Source organism: Strongylocentrotus purpuratus, unplaced genomic scaffold (genome assembly GCF_000002235.5).
Source record: "Strongylocentrotus purpuratus isolate Spur 01 unplaced genomic scaffold, Spur_5.0 spur5_scaffold_19, whole genome shotgun sequence".
NCBI lineage: Eukaryota > Metazoa > Echinodermata > Echinoidea > Camarodonta > Strongylocentrotidae > Strongylocentrotus > Strongylocentrotus purpuratus.
The window spans coordinates 2,282,918-2,300,156 of NW_022145604.1; the positions used below are offsets into that span (position 1 = coordinate 2,282,918).

At 36.6% G+C, this 17,239-nt stretch overlaps 2 protein-coding genes across 3 annotated transcripts in view; both read left to right on the plus strand.

Annotated features, from left to right (window-relative positions):
• Positions 1 to 8,168, plus strand: part of LOC577573 (ubiquitin carboxyl-terminal hydrolase 40) — a 46,505-nt gene extending 38,337 nt beyond the window's left edge. For both annotated transcript variants that reach the window (XM_030990015.1, XM_030990014.1), the window contains 2 exons: positions 6,681 to 6,803; positions 7,566 to 8,168. In XM_030990015.1, coding sequence (XP_030845875.1) covers positions 6,681 to 6,803; positions 7,566 to 7,775 — 333 coding nt within the window. In that variant the 3' untranslated portion in view covers positions 7,776 to 8,168. The remainder of the gene's footprint in view (positions 1 to 6,680; positions 6,804 to 7,565) is intronic.
• Positions 8,169 to 11,473: 3,305 nt separating this feature from the next.
• On the plus strand, positions 11,474 to 17,224 carry LOC577443 (ataxin-10). Its single transcript, XM_003727898.3, has 4 exons — positions 11,474 to 11,525; positions 13,625 to 13,837; positions 14,310 to 14,385; positions 14,867 to 17,224. The coding sequence occupies exon 4, from the start codon at positions 14,911 to 14,913 to the stop codon at positions 16,339 to 16,341; it is 1,431 nt and encodes a 476-aa protein (XP_003727946.2). The 5' UTR covers positions 11,474 to 11,525; positions 13,625 to 13,837; positions 14,310 to 14,385; positions 14,867 to 14,910; the 3' UTR covers positions 16,342 to 17,224.
• The last annotated feature ends 15 nt before the right edge of the window (positions 17,225 to 17,239 follow it).

Sequence of the window (17,239 nt, forward strand, 5' to 3'; positions counted from 1 at the left end):
TACATGTAATGTTTTTCTGCCACACAAGCCTTAATTTTCATGACTTGGACAGAGGTATATAATACATGTAATGTCTTTCTGCCACACAAGCCCTCATTTTCTTGACTTGGACAGGGGTAGACAATAATGTCTTACTGCCACACAAGCCTTAATTTTCATGACTTGGACAGAGGTATATAATACATGTAATGTTTTTCTGCCACACAAGCCCTCATTTTCTTGACTTGGACAGGGGTAGACAATAATGTCTTACTGCCACACAAGCCTTAATTTTCATGACTTGGACAGAGGTATATAATACATGTAATGTCTTTCTGCCACACAAGCCTTAATTTTCTTGACTTGGACAGGGGTATATAATACATGTAATGTTTTTCTGCCACACAAGCCTTAATTTTCTTGACTTGGACAGGGGTAGACAATAATGTCTTACTGCCACACAAGCCTTAATTTTCTTGACTTGGACAGGGGTATATAATACATGTAATGTCTTTCTGCCACACAAGCCTTAATTTTCATAACTTGGACAGAGGTATATAATACATGTAATGTTTTTTTTATGCCACAGAACTGGCTTTCTGTACATTGGATGAATTTAAACTTTGAAATTCACAAACTTTGAGATTCCAAATATCAAAATTCATTAAGATTGCCCAATTCCACATCAAATTCACTTTAAATGCAGACATGTAATTTTTTTTTTTCCACAGAAGCCTTAATTTTCTTGACTTGGACAGAGGTATATAATACATGTAATGTCTTTCTGCCACACAAGCCTTAATTTTCATTACTTGGACAGAGGTATATAATACATGTAATGTCTTTCTGCCATACAAGCCCTCGTTTTCTTGACTTGGACAGGGGTAGACAATAATGTCTTACTGCCACACAAGCCTTAATATCCATGACTTGGACAGAGGTATATATTACATGTAATGTCTTTCTGCCACACAAGCCCTAATTTTCTTGACTTGGACAGGGGTAGACAATAATGTCTTATTGCCACACAAGCCTTAATTTTCATGACTTGGACAGAGGTATATAATACATGTAATGTTTTTCTGCCACACAAGCCTTAATTTTCTTGACTTGGACAGGGGTATATAATACATGTAATGTCTTACTGCCACACAAGCCTTAATATCAATGACTTGGACAGGGGTATATAATACATGTAATGTCTTTCTGCCACACAAGCCTTAATTTTCTTGACTTGGACAGGGGTATATAATACATGTAATGTCTTACTGCCACACAAGTCTTAATTTTCATGACTTGGACAGAGGTATATAATACATGTAATGTTTTTCTGCCACACAAGCCTTACTTTTCTTGACTTGGACAGGGGTAGACAATAATGTCTTACTGCCACACAAGCCTTAATTTTCATGACTTGGACAGAGGTATATAATACATGTAATGTTTTTCTGCCACACAAGCCTTAATTTTCTTGACTTGGACAGGGGTAGACAATAATGTCTTACTGCCACACAAGCCTTAATTTTCTTGACTTGGACAGGGGTATATAATACATGTAATGTTTTTCTGCCAGACAAGCCTTAATTTTCTTGACTTGGACAGGGGTAGACAATAATGTCTTACTGCCACACAAGCCTTAATTTTCTTGACTTGGACAGGGGTATATAATACATGTAATGTCTTTCTGCCACACAAGCCTTAATTTTCATAACTTGGACAGAGGTATATAATACATGTAATGTTTTTTTTATGCCACAGAACTGGCTTTCTGTACTGGCTTTCTGTACATTGGATGAATTTAAACTTTGAAATTCACAAACTTTGAGATTCCAAATATCAAAATTCATTAAGATTTCCCAATTCCACATCAAAATTCACTTTAAATGCAGACATGTAATTTTTTTTTTCCACAGAAGCCTTAATTTTCTTGACTTGGACAGAGGTATATAATACATGTAATGTCTTTCTGCCACACAAGCCTTAATTTTCATTACTTGGACAGAGGTATATAATACATGTAATGTCTTTCTGCCATACAAGCCCTCGTTTTCTTGACTTGGACAGGGGTAGACAATAATGTCTTACTGCCACACAAGCCTTAATATCCATGACTTGGACAGAGGTATATAATACATGTAATGTCTTTCTGCCACACAAGCCCTAATTTTCTTGACTTGGACAGGGGTAGACAATAATGTCTTATTGCCACACAAGCCTTAATTTTCATGACTTGGACAGAGGTATATAAAACATGTAATGTTTTTCTGCCACACAAGCCTTAATTTTCTTGACTTGGACAGGGGTATATAATACATGTAATGTCTTACTGCCACACAAGCCTTAATATCCATGACTTGGACAGGGGTATATAATACATGTAATGTCTTTCTGCCACACAAGCCTTAATTTTCTTGACTTGGACAGGGGTATATAATACATGTAATGTCTTACTGCCACACAAGTCTTAATTTTCATGACTTGGACAGAGGTATATAATACATGTAATGTCTTTCTGCCACACAAGCCTTAATTTTCTTGACTTGGACAGGGGTATATAATACATGTAATGTCTTACTGCCACACAAGTCTTAATTTTCATGACTTGGACAGAGGTATATAATACATGTAATGTTTTTCTGCCACACAAGCCTTAATTTTCTTGACTTGGACAGGGGTAGACAATAATGTCTTACTGCCACACAAGCCTTAATTTTCTTGACTTGGACAGGGGTATATAATACATGTAATGTTTTTCTGCCAGACAAGCCTTAATTTTCTTGACTTGGACAGGGGTAGACAATAATGTCTTACTGCCACACAAGCCTTAATTTTCTTGACTTGGACAGGGGTATATAATACGTGTAATGTCTTTCTGCCACACAAGCCTTAATTTTCATAACTTGGACAGAGGTATATAATACATGTAATGTGTTTTTTATGCCACAGAACTGGCTTTCTGTACTGGCTTTCTGTACATTGGATGAATTTAAACTTTGAAATTCACAAACTTTGAGATTCCAAATATCAAAATTCATTAAGATTTCCCAATTCCACATCAAAATTCACTTTAAATGCAGACATGTAATTTTTTTTTTCCACAGAAGCCTTAATTTTCTTGACTTGGACAGAGGTATATAATACATGTAATGTCTTTCTGCCACACAAGCCTTAATTTTCATTACTTGGACAGAGGTATATAATACATGTAATGTCTTTCTGCCATACAAGCCCTCGTTTTCTTGACTTGGACAGGGGTAGACAATAATGTCTTACTGCCACACAAGCCTTAATATCCATGACTTGGACAGAGGTATATAATACATGTAATGTCTTTCTGCCACACAAGCCCTAATTTTCTTGACTTGGACAGGGGTAGACAATAATGTCTTATTGCCACACAAGCCTTAATTTTCATGACTTGGACAGAGGTATATAAAACATGTAATGTTTTTCTGCCACACAAGCCTTAATTTTCTTGACTTGGACAGGGGTATATAATACATGTAATGTCTTACTGCCACACAAGCCTTAATATCCATGACTTGGACAGGGGTATATAATACATGTAATGTCTTTCTGCCACACAAGCCTTAATTTTCTTGACTTGGACAGGGGTATATAATACATGTAATGTCTTACTGCCACACAAGTCTTAATTTTCATGACTTGGACAGAGGTATATAATACATGTAATGTTTTTCTGCCACACAAGCCTTACTTTTCTTGACTTGGACAGGGGTAGACAATAATGTCTTACTGCCACACAAGCCTTAATTTTCATGACTTGGACAGAGGTATATAATACATGTAATGTTTTTCTGCCACACAAGCCTTAATTTTCTTGACTTGGACAGGGGTAGACAATAATGTCTTACTGCCACACAAGCCTTAATTTTCTTGACTTGGACAGGGGTATATAATACATGTAATGTCTTTCTGCCACACAAGCCTTAATTTTCATGACTTGGACAGAGGTATATAATACCTGTAATGTTTTTTATGCCACACAAGCCTTAATTTTCTTGACTTGGACAGGGGTAAATAATCTTTCTGCCATGACAAGCTCCTTGGCTTTTCATTGGATCCTCCACAGCATTGGAATATTATTGCATTACCTGTATTATATGTGTGTGATGTTTCTATTCAATGAGGAAAAAAGATAAATCAATTTTTTGGTCATTCAAAAGTCACAAATAAATAGTTGTATACTTTTTGGACATCAAGTTTTTTAGGCACACAAGCCTTAATTTTCTTGTCTTGGACAGGGTAGCTGATCGTCTTTTCTGCCACACAAGCCTCAATTTTCACGACTTAGGCGGGTAAATGATGTGTTTTTGCGGGACACAAGCCTTAATTTTCCTGACTTGGATAGAGGTAGACAATAATGTCTTTTGGGCATACAAGCCTTAATTTTAATTTTAAAAACCAGTCTCAACACATATTGTATTAAAAAACACACAAGATGCATTTTCATTTAATTTTAGACAAACACACAAGAAGTTGGGAATTAAGACACACAAGTAGTCTTTAGAAGGAAAAAATGAAAAGACACACAAGATACCCCTTTTTTTCAGACACACAAGACAAAAATCTCACAAGCATACTGTCGTGAGTAGTACCGTCCGTCCGTCCGTCCGTCCGTACGTCCGTCCGTCCATCCCGTTTGACCGTTATCACAATATCTCAAGAACCATTTAAGATTTAAACTTAAGACTCGGGAATAGTATTTATCACCATAGGAAGACGATCTGATTAGATTTTGGAGTACGTAGGTCAAAGGTCACAGGTCACAGAGGTCAACTTATGAAATTCCTTGTATTGAGTTTGTTAGCGCGATATCTCAAGAACCATTTGAGATTTAAACTTCAAACTTAAGGATAGTATGTATCACCATAGGAAGACGATCTGATTAGATTTTGGAGCACGTATGTCAAAGGTCAAGGGTCACAGAGGTCAACTTATGAAATTCCATACATTGAGATTGTTATCATGATATCTCAAGAACCACTGGAGATTTAAACTTCAAACTTAGTGATAGTGTGTATCACTATAGGAAAACAATCTGATTAGATTTTGGAGCACGATTGTCAAAGGTCAAGGGTCACAGAGGTCAACTTATGAAATTCCATACATTGAGATTGTTATCATGATATCTCAAGAACCACTGGATATTTAAACTTCAAACTTAGTGATAGTGTGTATCACTATAGGAAAACAATCTGATTAGATTTTGGAGCACGTAGGTCAAAGGTCAAAGGTCACAGGGCTCATTATGTATGCAAAAACAGCTCGTGATCGCGTTATCTGAACAACCGATTGATGGATTCCTGCCAAACTTTGGTCATGTATGTATCTTGCAGAGCTGATGAACTGATTAGATTTTGGGGTCACGAGGTAAAAGGTCAAAGGTCACAGGGCTCATTATGTATGCAAAAACAGCTTGTGATCTAGTTATCTGAAGAACCGATTGATGGATTCCTGCCAAACTTTGGTCATGTATGTATCTTGCAAAGCCAATGAACTGATTAGATTTTGGGGTCACGAGGTCAAAGGTCACAGCGCACATTGTGTATGCAAAAACAGCTCGTGATCGCCTTATCTCAAGAACCGATTGATGGATTCCTGCCAAACTTAGGTCATGTATGTTACTTGCAGAGCTGATGAACTGATTAGATTTTGGGGTCATGAGGTAAAGGTCAAGGTCATGCGGCTCATTATGTATGCAAAAATAGCTTGTGATCGTATTATCATTAGAACAGATTGATGGATTCCTGCCAAACTTAGATCATTTATGTATCTTGCAGAGCCAATGAATGGTTCATAAGATCAAAGGTCATGGGCTCATTATGTATGCAAAAATAGCTTGTGGACGCATTCTCATTAGAACTGACAGATGGATTACTATTTATCTCAGGAAATCTTGCAGAGCCAATGAACTGAGTAGATTTTAGGGTCATGAGGTCAAAGATCAAAGGGTCATATATGTATATGAGAAATTGCTTGTAATCACGATATTCTGAGAACATGTTAATGGATTACAATTGAACTTGAATTTGAAAAATTTCTTCCGTTTCGGTTTGTAAAATTGCTCTATGACGGAGGCATCATTTTCGACTGCGCGCAGTCGAATTCCATCTAGTTTTCGTCATGTGTCGCAAGACTATTTTTATTATCATGTTAACAGAAACAGATTTTTTAGAGATGTGCAGCTCATGAGCACTGCTGTTACCTTGTAATGCAATTGTACATAGACATGGACATGGTTTGTAGAATCAGTATGAAATGAGAAACTTTACAGATAAGCTTGAGTTCTGGTAGTAATAGAAAATAGATTCTCACAGAACCCATCAAAACTTACACTGGATGTTCAAGATTACAAATAAATGATATGTGCCAAATGATTGTGGAAGAAAATGTATAGGGGCTGAGTAATGAGCATAGAAAGATAAGGAAATCAAGGTAAGTTGGCCCGACGCCATTGTGCTTAACAAATGTCACTATGTGTGCAAGAGAGTAGTGGTTTTTATTGAAGATGATTTTCAGCAAGTTTTTGTGAGGTCGTTTTTATTTTACTGGTTCAAAAAATCTGCAGGATAAACAATCCAGAAAGAATTATAGCCATGTTGTCACAACAAACGATGGCCATACCAGGGCTCAAGATTAGCTTTAATGACCCATTCATTACCCCCCTAATCTTATAGGTATCAGAGACTGGGAAAGGGAGAGGAGGAGGGAAGAAGAAGGGCAAAGCTCAAACTCACAAAGCAATCAACTTGAAGCATGCTCCATACCTTCTACGAGATGGAGACGTGTTTGGTGTCGTGGTAAGTTTCATTTTGCAAAGTCCCAACTTTTCTCTTCCAGCTACAGTCATACCAGCTTTAGTGACCACCTGTATAGAAAGACAACCTGTATAGAAAGATCACCTGTCTACAAAGACCATATTTTTTGTTTCCCTTGAAAATGGTTTCTCATTGTAACATGTTCTAAAGGAACCTGTATATAAAGATCACTTTCTTGTCTCCCTTGGGTGGTCTTTATAGACAGGTTTCACTGTTTAATGAATTGGGCAGGAGGATCTGTGATGATAATGTCCACTTTATTTTCAACGGCCTGGCAAACATGTGTAATATCTGGGCATTTTCTTGTCTACAATTTTTATTTGGCCTTCTAGAAATGCAGATCGGGATACCAGAGCCAATGATATCTAAAAACTAGATGGGTGCATCAGTTGTTGGTTTGTCGTAAAAATGCAATTTGTTTTCTGAACTATTATACATTTGAAAATGCATCTGGAAAAAGAAAATAGATCAGAAGATCAGAATACAAAGTGAGATTATGTAGTTAGCAATGTTGATAAATATAGGTAGTCCCTTTGATTATTACTACACTAGTTTGATCATATTTACAATTTTAGAGCTATTCATACTGCATTACTAAATGAATATTACATTTTGTTCTTTTTCAAAATCATCATTGATTTTCCGTGTATAATCTCTTCACTGTGTTCTCAACGCAGCTGTCAAGCTATTCAAACTACTCTCAAATCTAATCGTATATTTAATTTTTTATCTTTTGTAATGCAGGACTTAAAAGATGACCCTTTCAGGAAGGATGACTTCACAACCATCGAAGATGATAGAGAGAAGGAGCGAAAGGAGGAGGTAGAGCAGGAGAAGAGAAGAAATAGACGTGATAGAAGGAATGCAGTTTCCCTCGGTGGAGGAGAATCTAAGGAGAAATCAAAGAAGAGACAAGAGATTGGGCTGATGATCAAGGTTGATAACTTTAGGTGACATCAGATACCATAGGCTCAGAACATCAATGCAATCAGTAGGAAAGAGTTATAATGAGGAATCAACATGAAATATTTGTGAGAACAGAGCTATTGGATGCTATCTAGGGCCCTGTTGTATAAAACTTACCATTGATGGTAACTTGCCATCATGATAACAGGGCTCAACAGCCAATCAAAATTAAGGTTCTTATACTAGTTACCATTGTGCAACGGAGCCCAGAGGTTGTGACAGATTCGTTTTGCTGTGTCAATCCTGTTTATGTCTTTATATGTCATATCGATCTCGTTGTAACGGTTATCGATTTGCCAGCACAATCTTCTTCTAAGTCTTTGAAATGCAATCAAAATGTTGTTAGATGCCATCTATCTGTAACAATCATTGAAATGCCATGGATGTTATTCAAGATTCCACCCATTGAGATGCCATCTACGTGTGAGTATTGTAAGTCTTTGTGATGTGCACTGAATGTGGTTACATAGAGATGCCATCAAAGGAAAGTGTGATAAAGTGGAATTAAACTATATATGAACAATTGTTTGATGCCATCTAAATATTGTTTTAAGTTTTTGAGATACCATGTACTTGGGTCTAGATGTCATTATAATGTTGTTGTTACAGTTATTAAAATTCCATCGTTGTTCCTTAAATGCTCTGAGCATCGAAATTGGTAGTCTAGCAGAGCCGGGATAATATCGGAGTGCCTTGAGCACCTTGCGTGGTGGATATGTGAGGTATAAAGATATCCAACAATATTTCTATTATCATTATTACAGTTATTTACTGTAGATGGCAAAATACTGTGTTTAGGCATTTACAATAACTGTAGATGTAATCAAATTGTTAAACAGTCATTGGAAAAAAAATCAATTATTTTTGTACATATTCATTTACGTGCCATGATCTGCCATCCAAATATCTGAAATGTCTTTCTGACGGCATCTGACTTCTTATTAAACAGTCACTGATATCCTATCTTCTAAGTGTCATTTCTTTCCAAGGCAGCTCTATTTAAGATGCCTTCATCATGGATTGTTTTCTGCATAAACATGTCACCAAGTTATTCTAAATATCATGACAAATTTTTAGAATGACAAAATGACAAAAAGTTATACAGGATTGGGGATGATGACGTGCATATCCTCTCGTAATGTAAGATGATTATGCTTAGGGGGGGGGGGGGGGGGGGGGGGGGGGAGGGGTATTGCTATTTTTAATTGGACTTTAATCCAATATAACAATATTGAAATGATGTTGTCAGTATTGTTATTGATTCATGTTAAATTCTGGTCACTGTCTCACTATTGTTTTGATATTAAAAGGAAAATTATGTGATTAAAATGATATTCCTGAGAGTAGCACAATCCTGTCTGTGACATACATGTATAAGGGGCTAGATTTTAACTTTATTTAACTTTATTTTGTTAACTTCATGTTGAAGAACCCTTGATATTGGACAGCTCAGTTTCCACATTTTAATGTTTTCCATTTGATAAGGACTTTCAGACTTCCAGGTCGTATTGTTATCTGACATTGATGTCTTTGGATTTTATGACTCGTGCTCCAGTGACGACTGTGTCAGTATTATTACTATCTGACGGTATATATTTTCAGATGTATGTTTTTCAAGTTCGGCAATCTACTGTCAATTTTATTGCAATTGAAGGGCAGTTCAACCATTGTTAGAAGTTCATTTGTACAAAAGCAGAAGAATTAAGATAAAAAGAATGGCGAAGTTTGAAATAAATCGTACCAATAATAAGAAAGTTATGAATGTTTGAAATATTTGATCACAAAGTCTTTGCAAATTTAAAATTGGCAGTTTGGTCAGTGGACAACTTTCCAGTTTGTTGTGTACAAAAATATCATTAATTTCTATTTTATTCCTAAGTGTCTTCTCCCTTGGGGCACTACTCTAAATAAAAATAGATTATGGATAGCCTGTGATTATATGTTTTCTAAAGAAAATAGACCCTTCCAAGTCAAACGTTTTTGAAAAATTGAAATTTTAGTAATTTTGTGTGTTGGAACAAATTGGAAAGTTGTCTGCCACTACATCACAGAGACATAAATGATTCAGCCAATTTAAAGAGCCCATACATGTAGAGATTGCAACTTTATATATCAAGTTCATCAATTTCTCTCTTTTGGTCTGGTTTAACTCCAACTTTCACAAGTCTACTCTGATGTTCTGGTTTTCTCTAGCACAGTTTGCTATCAAAGATAAATATCATGTGCAAATATAGTTCTCTGTTTTTTTCAATGTGTTTTACTGGCATACATGTACACTACATGTATAAGTGTTTGTGTAAATAATGTTGAGATACATTATTGGCACTCTAGTTTGATATATAATTTTGTAATGAATGCAAAGCATTCAGTTATGTACTGTATTGTTTGTTAAGCATCATTTGTGCCTGGGAGGGAAAAAGCAAATTTGATCACTATATGCTCCAGGGCAGCGTGTCAGGAAACCATCATAAGTACAGGTTCACCGACTCCTATTGAAATGAGTGTAATGTTATGCACACACGTTTTAATGATATGTCAGACCTTTCGTGAAACGTAACCCAGGGCCCCGTCTTACGTCATAAGCACGTCATAAGCCTAATTTGGCTTCAAACTCATTTTTTTTTTTTTTTTTAAACTCTGGGAAATGCTTTATTTTTATGCATATTATAGAATCATTTACGAAGTGAATAAAGCCTACTTGGAAATAACTTTATTTTTTTATAATTCCTATTGTCTTTTTCTTTTTAAATGGATGATTATGACAGTGATTCATGTACATCATCGTTTGGTGGAGGTAATGATGATGATAGCAGTGAGGATGATGTTTTTATTTTATTTTATTTTCTTCTGCTTTCATGTAAGTTTACAGTTTTTCTATAACAATAATGTAAAGTACAATAAGTATTTTACTGACAATGAATCATAAATTAGTAAATACATAATATATATATAAACTGTTATTTTCAAAAACGAAATGATAAACTGTAACAAATACTAAATTTCCTCAAACATTATAATACATTATATGTTTGCAGATTGTAAGCAGATTGCTTGATAATACAAACAGCCCCAGACAAAAACTCATAGAATATATTAACACATTTATTATTAAGCAGAAACGGATAAGTAATTGAAAATACAAATTTCATTGATGGTGATGCAGATGAGGATGATGATGATGATGAAGATGATGATGATGATGATGATAAAGATGAAGATGATGATGATGATGATGATAATGATGATGGTGATAGCAGTGAGGATGATGTTCATCATGATGAAGATGATGATAATTTATTGATCATAAACATGGGTATAGGCCTATTTGATGTATGTAGAGCAGTTTGGTTCAATCTAAATGCACAGTAGAAAAGTATGCAGCTATATAAAGGACATAGAGTTAAATAATTGCTTTCATTTTTCTAATCGCTGGTTGTTAAATGCTAAAAACTGTTAATCAGTGATTTTTTTCTTCTTGCCAAATGAGTTTGAAGTGGAGTTCATCAAGTTGTAATGATCATTTGTTAACGATTAACCGCTTTCTTCTCATAGAAAAATATACTATTGATATGTTTTCTGATTTAAGCTAACTGTAAATCAATTAGAAATAAATTGGCCGAATTAAAAAAAAAAAATTATTCAGTTTATTTTTCCTTTATGATTTGTGTTTTCTGTCATACCCTTATATTAAAGTTGTGCAATCGGACCATCTGTCTTCATTCAATGCGGACGGTGTGGGTAAGTAAATTATTTAGTTGTAATTTTATCAAGTAAACTAGCCAAAAAATTAACCAGGCGATATTTTTTATGAAATAATGAATAATTAATGAAAAGTGTTTGATTTTTCTAGAAATTGACGACCCACAATTGCCACTGGGTAGACTTCGAAAATACGACCTGTACCGCACTTGTCCCCACACATTTATTTTGGTGTTAGCAGATTTCGAAGTTAAAATTTTACGTCGCCGTCATCCTGCGAGCGAAGCACCACCGCGACGCAACGGCAACTGTAGTTGCCTGTAGATTCGATATCAAGTCACCTCCAACAGCCTCACGCACACCACCAGCATTTGTCAAAGCTAATTCGGTCCAATTGAACTTTGAAAGAAACGATGTAAGATTCTAGATCTAGATCTAGATCTAGACATTGTTTGTTCCGAACTTCCGATAATTAAATCTTCTCAGACAGTTGCGAATCTCATTTCTCTTCTGAAATGACAAATGTTGATCGGGTAATTGACAATTCTACAATTTCTTCCCAGATTAGAACAATGGCAGGATTTAAGCATTCAAAACTGAGAAATATCAGCCCGAAGAAGAAAGAAAAAAAAGTTAGTAGATTTCTAGACTCCTACCAAAAAAAAGAAGATTTTTTGACTGACCGACTCGTGTTATGGCACCTAAAAAGGGCAATACAATATCTTTTTTTTTTAAATGATTAAGCCTTATAAAATACCTTATAAAATACCCCCAGTTCACTGTCTACTTTTATGAGTTGTCCGTCCTCCCAAGGATTTATTGTTCATAATGTGAAAGTCTCTGTGCTGCATAAGTGATTTTGGAGCCTCATCAATGAATCTGTTTTTTACATTGCCAATTGCAGATCGGTAACCGTAGGTATGCACAAAAATGTGGAAGATCCTTATTTTTCAGGATACGATTTGTCACTGTTTACAAAGATATCCTTGTTTATGTGGACGATCCTTCATCATCATCATCATCATCTAGTACGGGTAGAAGGCGTTGGCCTGTAATTCCCGGTCACTGCTTCTAGGTTTAGCCTTTTGGATTTATTACTGAGTGTATGCGCATGCACAGGAGTGGAGTCATGGGAGATCAAAGCGATACTCCCACCAATGCTTATCTATGTGTCTTTTGAATTTGTCCGTTGTTGCCAAGACCACTATATTTTCTGACAAACTGTTCCAGTCTTGTATTATTCGTCTGCTGAAAGACTTACTTCTAACATCCAGTCTGCAGTGTTCTTTCTGGATCTTGAGACAGTGCCCTCTCGTGGATCTGCTTCTACTTGCAGGTTGGGAGAAGAAATGATCTTGTGGGATGTCAACTAATCCGTGCATGATCTGGTGGACTGCGATCATGTCTCCTCTTCTTCTTCTGTAGAACAGAGAGTACATGTTCATGTATTTAAGTCTTTCTTGATATGGGAGGTCCTTGATTTCTCGAACCAATTTGTTAGATCTTCTTTGCACTCTTTCGATTTTCTTTGCATCTTCTTTAAATCTGCTATGCCAAAGAACACTCCCATATTCTAGGTGTGGTCTAATTAGGGTCTTGAATAGAATCGGTAGTGTTGTCGTATCCAGTTTGGAGAAAGTTCTTTTCATTATTCCCAGTAGTTGGTATCCCTTACTGACCGCTGATGATACATGTTGATGGAATTTCAGCTGGCAGTCAATTGTCACTCCTTTTCAGCTTTCACTGATTGCAGAAGTTTCCCCTGCATGTGGTAGTTGAACACAAAGACCAACTACATACAGCTTACCTTATTCTTGGACCAGCTCCCTTATTAATTAGTCAAAACTTCCAGAACATTCTTTTTAAAAAAATGCTCTAGAATCTAGTTGAGTTTAAAATGACTGAAAAAGATACAAAAAATGCTCAAAAATACCTTCTTGATGCAGAATAAATACATGTAGACTAGGGTCAACATTGAAGCTCATTTGGTTGAATTTTAGGCATTTTTTCAGGACAATGCAATCCTTTTTCTAACTGTGTACTTGCAGTTTAGAAGTGGAGGTATTGCACCGTACATACACATGTTTAGGATGTTATGGAATTTTTTATATCAGCTTTTTTTTTTCTTTGTCTCTCAGGTGAGTTTCTGTCAGCCAAAAAGCTAGCAGCTGACGATGACGGCTCAGATTGCCTGGTCTAGGCAGGCAGTGCTGGGACTCTACAGGAGATTGTTAAGAGAAGGCACAAATCTGCGGTACACTGATCAGCATTACTACAAGAGGTGCATTCAGAAAGAATTCCGTGCTCATATAGCAGAGAAGGGCCAACCTGAACAACAGAGGCAGCTGGATGTAAGTCAATTGTTGGAATAAAGATGGAATATGTAATGGAGTATTAAGCATTTAAGCTACAGATACACAAGTACTGGGTATTTTAAGATGAATTATCCATAATTCAACATTTTTTATGTTTTGAAAGTATTTTAAATATTTCTAATGCATTGCCTACAGGAACTAAGTGGTATCTAAATTCAGTATAAAGCATTGAGAGAAATCAGAAGTCGACAGCGTGGCTGGGTCTGTAGGTTTTTTCTTAAAGATTTGTATTAATGTTCAATTAGTCTCTACACCATGCATATTGATTAGGATATTCAACTTGTCTATTATGTAGATGGCTAAAGAAAGGAATACATAAGCCACTGTTGATTATCTTTGGGAATAAGTTGCTGCCAGTTGCAAATTAAAAAAATAAAGTTGTGCTACATGAACAAAATTGGTTTGATTGTTTAATGTTTTACGGTTCTTTGCCTTATTCTACTTTTAGCGAGGGTTCTACTTTCTTCACAAGAAGCTTGGAGGTCTTGTGTGACAGCACTAACTGCATACTGATTTCAATACAGGTAATACATTTAATAGTGCAATATATCCAACTCGCAAACTATTGACATGATATAGATAATGTAATCAGAAAATATATAACCAATGGACTCTACTAATCAGTAATACCTCTTAGATGATAGTGGTGCCTTAATTCTACCTGTGTAAAAAGTGTTGAAATTTTGTAATGGCTTCTCCTGAAATTCAAAATGAAAATAGATTTGTGAGTCTATTCTAAATTTTTCGAAAATACATCTGGAAAAGTTAGAGATTTTATGTAGATGGTTTAATTTTTCAGTGTATGGACATTTTGTATTTCTCAAATTTTGATATGTGTAATACATAATATGTTCAGTAACCTTACATTTCCAAATGATAATAAGTAAATGATCTGTCATTTCCAAAACTTGGCTTTTTTGGACTTATGCATCTAAAATGTAATTTATAGATTGTTACTATGTGCTGTGAGTTCTATGCTGTTCACTTTGCTCTTTTTTATTACAGATACCTAGCTATCAGGGGAGAAGTGTTACCAATAGCCTATCATCATGGATGGTAAAACAGGTGATTCATTAATCAAAAGCATGTATTCTGATGGCACACTTAGGGAACCAAGTGACATCTTAAAGACTCTGAAAGAATTTACACTAGGTGCAAGGGAGAGCTCATTCAGGGAAACCTTGACTCTACACAACGTTCGGTTCTTGACCGATTACTTTCAGCAGTGTGTAGAGGCTCTAACGAGTCAGCAAGTCTTCAATGTTGAATGTTGCACAGAATGTCTGAGGTGTCTTCGGAATGCCTGCGCCCAGTGTGTGGAAAACCAGGAGGCAGTGCTGAGGTCATTAGCAATCCCAGCTGTACGGCAGCTTCTGAGGTATCTTGTAGAGACAGTGTCATTGGAAGAGCAGTATCTTGTATTGTTGAGATGTTGTATTCAATTCCTGACTAATCTAGCCAGCGGTCATGAGGCTGGTCAGAGGGCAGTATGGAAGGACATCATCCACGACTTGATCCATCCTCTTTTGTGTGTTCCTGATGGAAAGCTAAACCAGTACTCCTGCATGCTTCTGCAAACTGTCCTGCAATGCTCGGATAACATTATAAGTTTTGCAGAGACTGTAGATGCTTCGGAAAGCATGGAGGCTGTATTGGCCGCCTGTTCAGAGGAAAGTGAACATGACTTCTGTCTCCAGCTTGTGAAGTTAATGCTACAGTCCTCTGTCATCACCTCTTCCTTATTTGACAAGCTTAGCATCTCCTCACAGATTCTCTTACTCCACATAGCTGGTGCCTGCGTTTCCTCCGAGTCACGACAGCAGCATCCAGAGGCGGATAATGCCATATCTGATTCAACACTATCGTGCTTTGCCAAGAAGTTCAAAAGCACTGCTCACTGCATCCTGGCCCTTGCCATGAAAGATCGTGATGAAGAGGACCAGAATCCTCAACTTGTGATGTCTCTCTTGGAAGTTCTCTGTGCAGCATCTGCTGAAACGGACCTTCAGCCATTCCTACAGGACATGGACTTTGTCCTGGAAACGAGTCTGGGGCTGCTAGATATGGTGGAGCAGGTGGGACGTAGCAGCGACAATGCCTTCAGCGTCAGACAAGACGGCGCTGGAACTGGAGATGACGCTTCTTTAGCTGCAGAGCCAGGATACGGCTTCAAGAGAAACCTGGTGCAGCTCATTGGGAATATGTGCTTCCGCCACAGAGGAAATCAGGATAGGGTTCGAGAACTGAAGGGAATTCCTACCATACTCCAGCAGTGTAACATCGACAGCAAGAATGCATTCATCAACCAATGGGCCATACTGGCCATCCGTAATCTTTGTGAGAACAATCTTGAGAACCAGGCCTTTCTACTTTCTCTCAAGAGCCAAGGTGTTGCAGACAACGAAGCCTTGGGGAGGTTAGGATATGAAGCAGCCTTGAGGGAGGATGGTCAAATATATTTGAAAAATTTGAAGAAGTAAACACTGCAGTCTATCAGGGCAGCATTTCACAAGCTGACAAACCATTGAATAGCATGTATTGAATTTAACACTTTTAGATAGGATGTTCAGGCTTTCATGAAATGATGCCTTGTAATAAATGTACAGGGGTATGTTTCTATGAATACAGTTCATTCTCCCACAGGTAACGTCTCAACAGATCATTTTCATTTTGGTTTGTTTAATATGATTGCTCCCTGTGTGTTTATCTTTCACCCTTACTGCACTGGGCTGTGCAGAGGCTCTCCTGATGGATAGAGAAGGAGGTGGGCCAGGCTCAGAGGCCTGTCTGATCTTTGCCACATCATGAACAATCACATAATTCATGTACAGTAAAGGAAAATATATGCATGATATTCTCTTCTATTGATAATCGAAGAAAAGCTCTTGGAAATCATATTCTTGTGCAAATGTTCCATTTAGCACAAACATACACTGTGCATGTATGAAGAAAAACATTGGGATTTGTTTTCTGTTGTTTTACAAGTTGTTTTAGTTTGGCTGAGCAACGGTTTTATCTAAATCAATATGCTCAGAAAATAGTTGATAATCAGAGTTAGAAAAGAAAATATAGTGACTTTCATAAAAGGTATGTACCTATTGCTGATGCACTCAAAACAAAGCGCTTCTCCATTCTTGGGCCGACATTACGCCACAGTGGTAGGTGCCATTAAAAAGAGTTGATATACTAACAAAAAAAGGGAAGATTTGAGACTATAAGTCAGAAGTGGTTTGTTATGAAAAACGGAAGTTCAGATGAAATAAAATCAATATTTTTAACTTAAGATACATTACAGAAATCAATGACACAGTCTACTGTAATGGAGACTGATAAAGAGAGAAATAAATTTCAGATTGAAATGTATAAACGGCTGTGTGT

Coding starts and splice junctions, on each gene's coding strand:
- LOC577443 (XM_003727898.3), top strand. CDS start 14,911: ATGGATGGTAAAACAGGTGATTCATTAATCAAAAGCATGTATTCTGAT.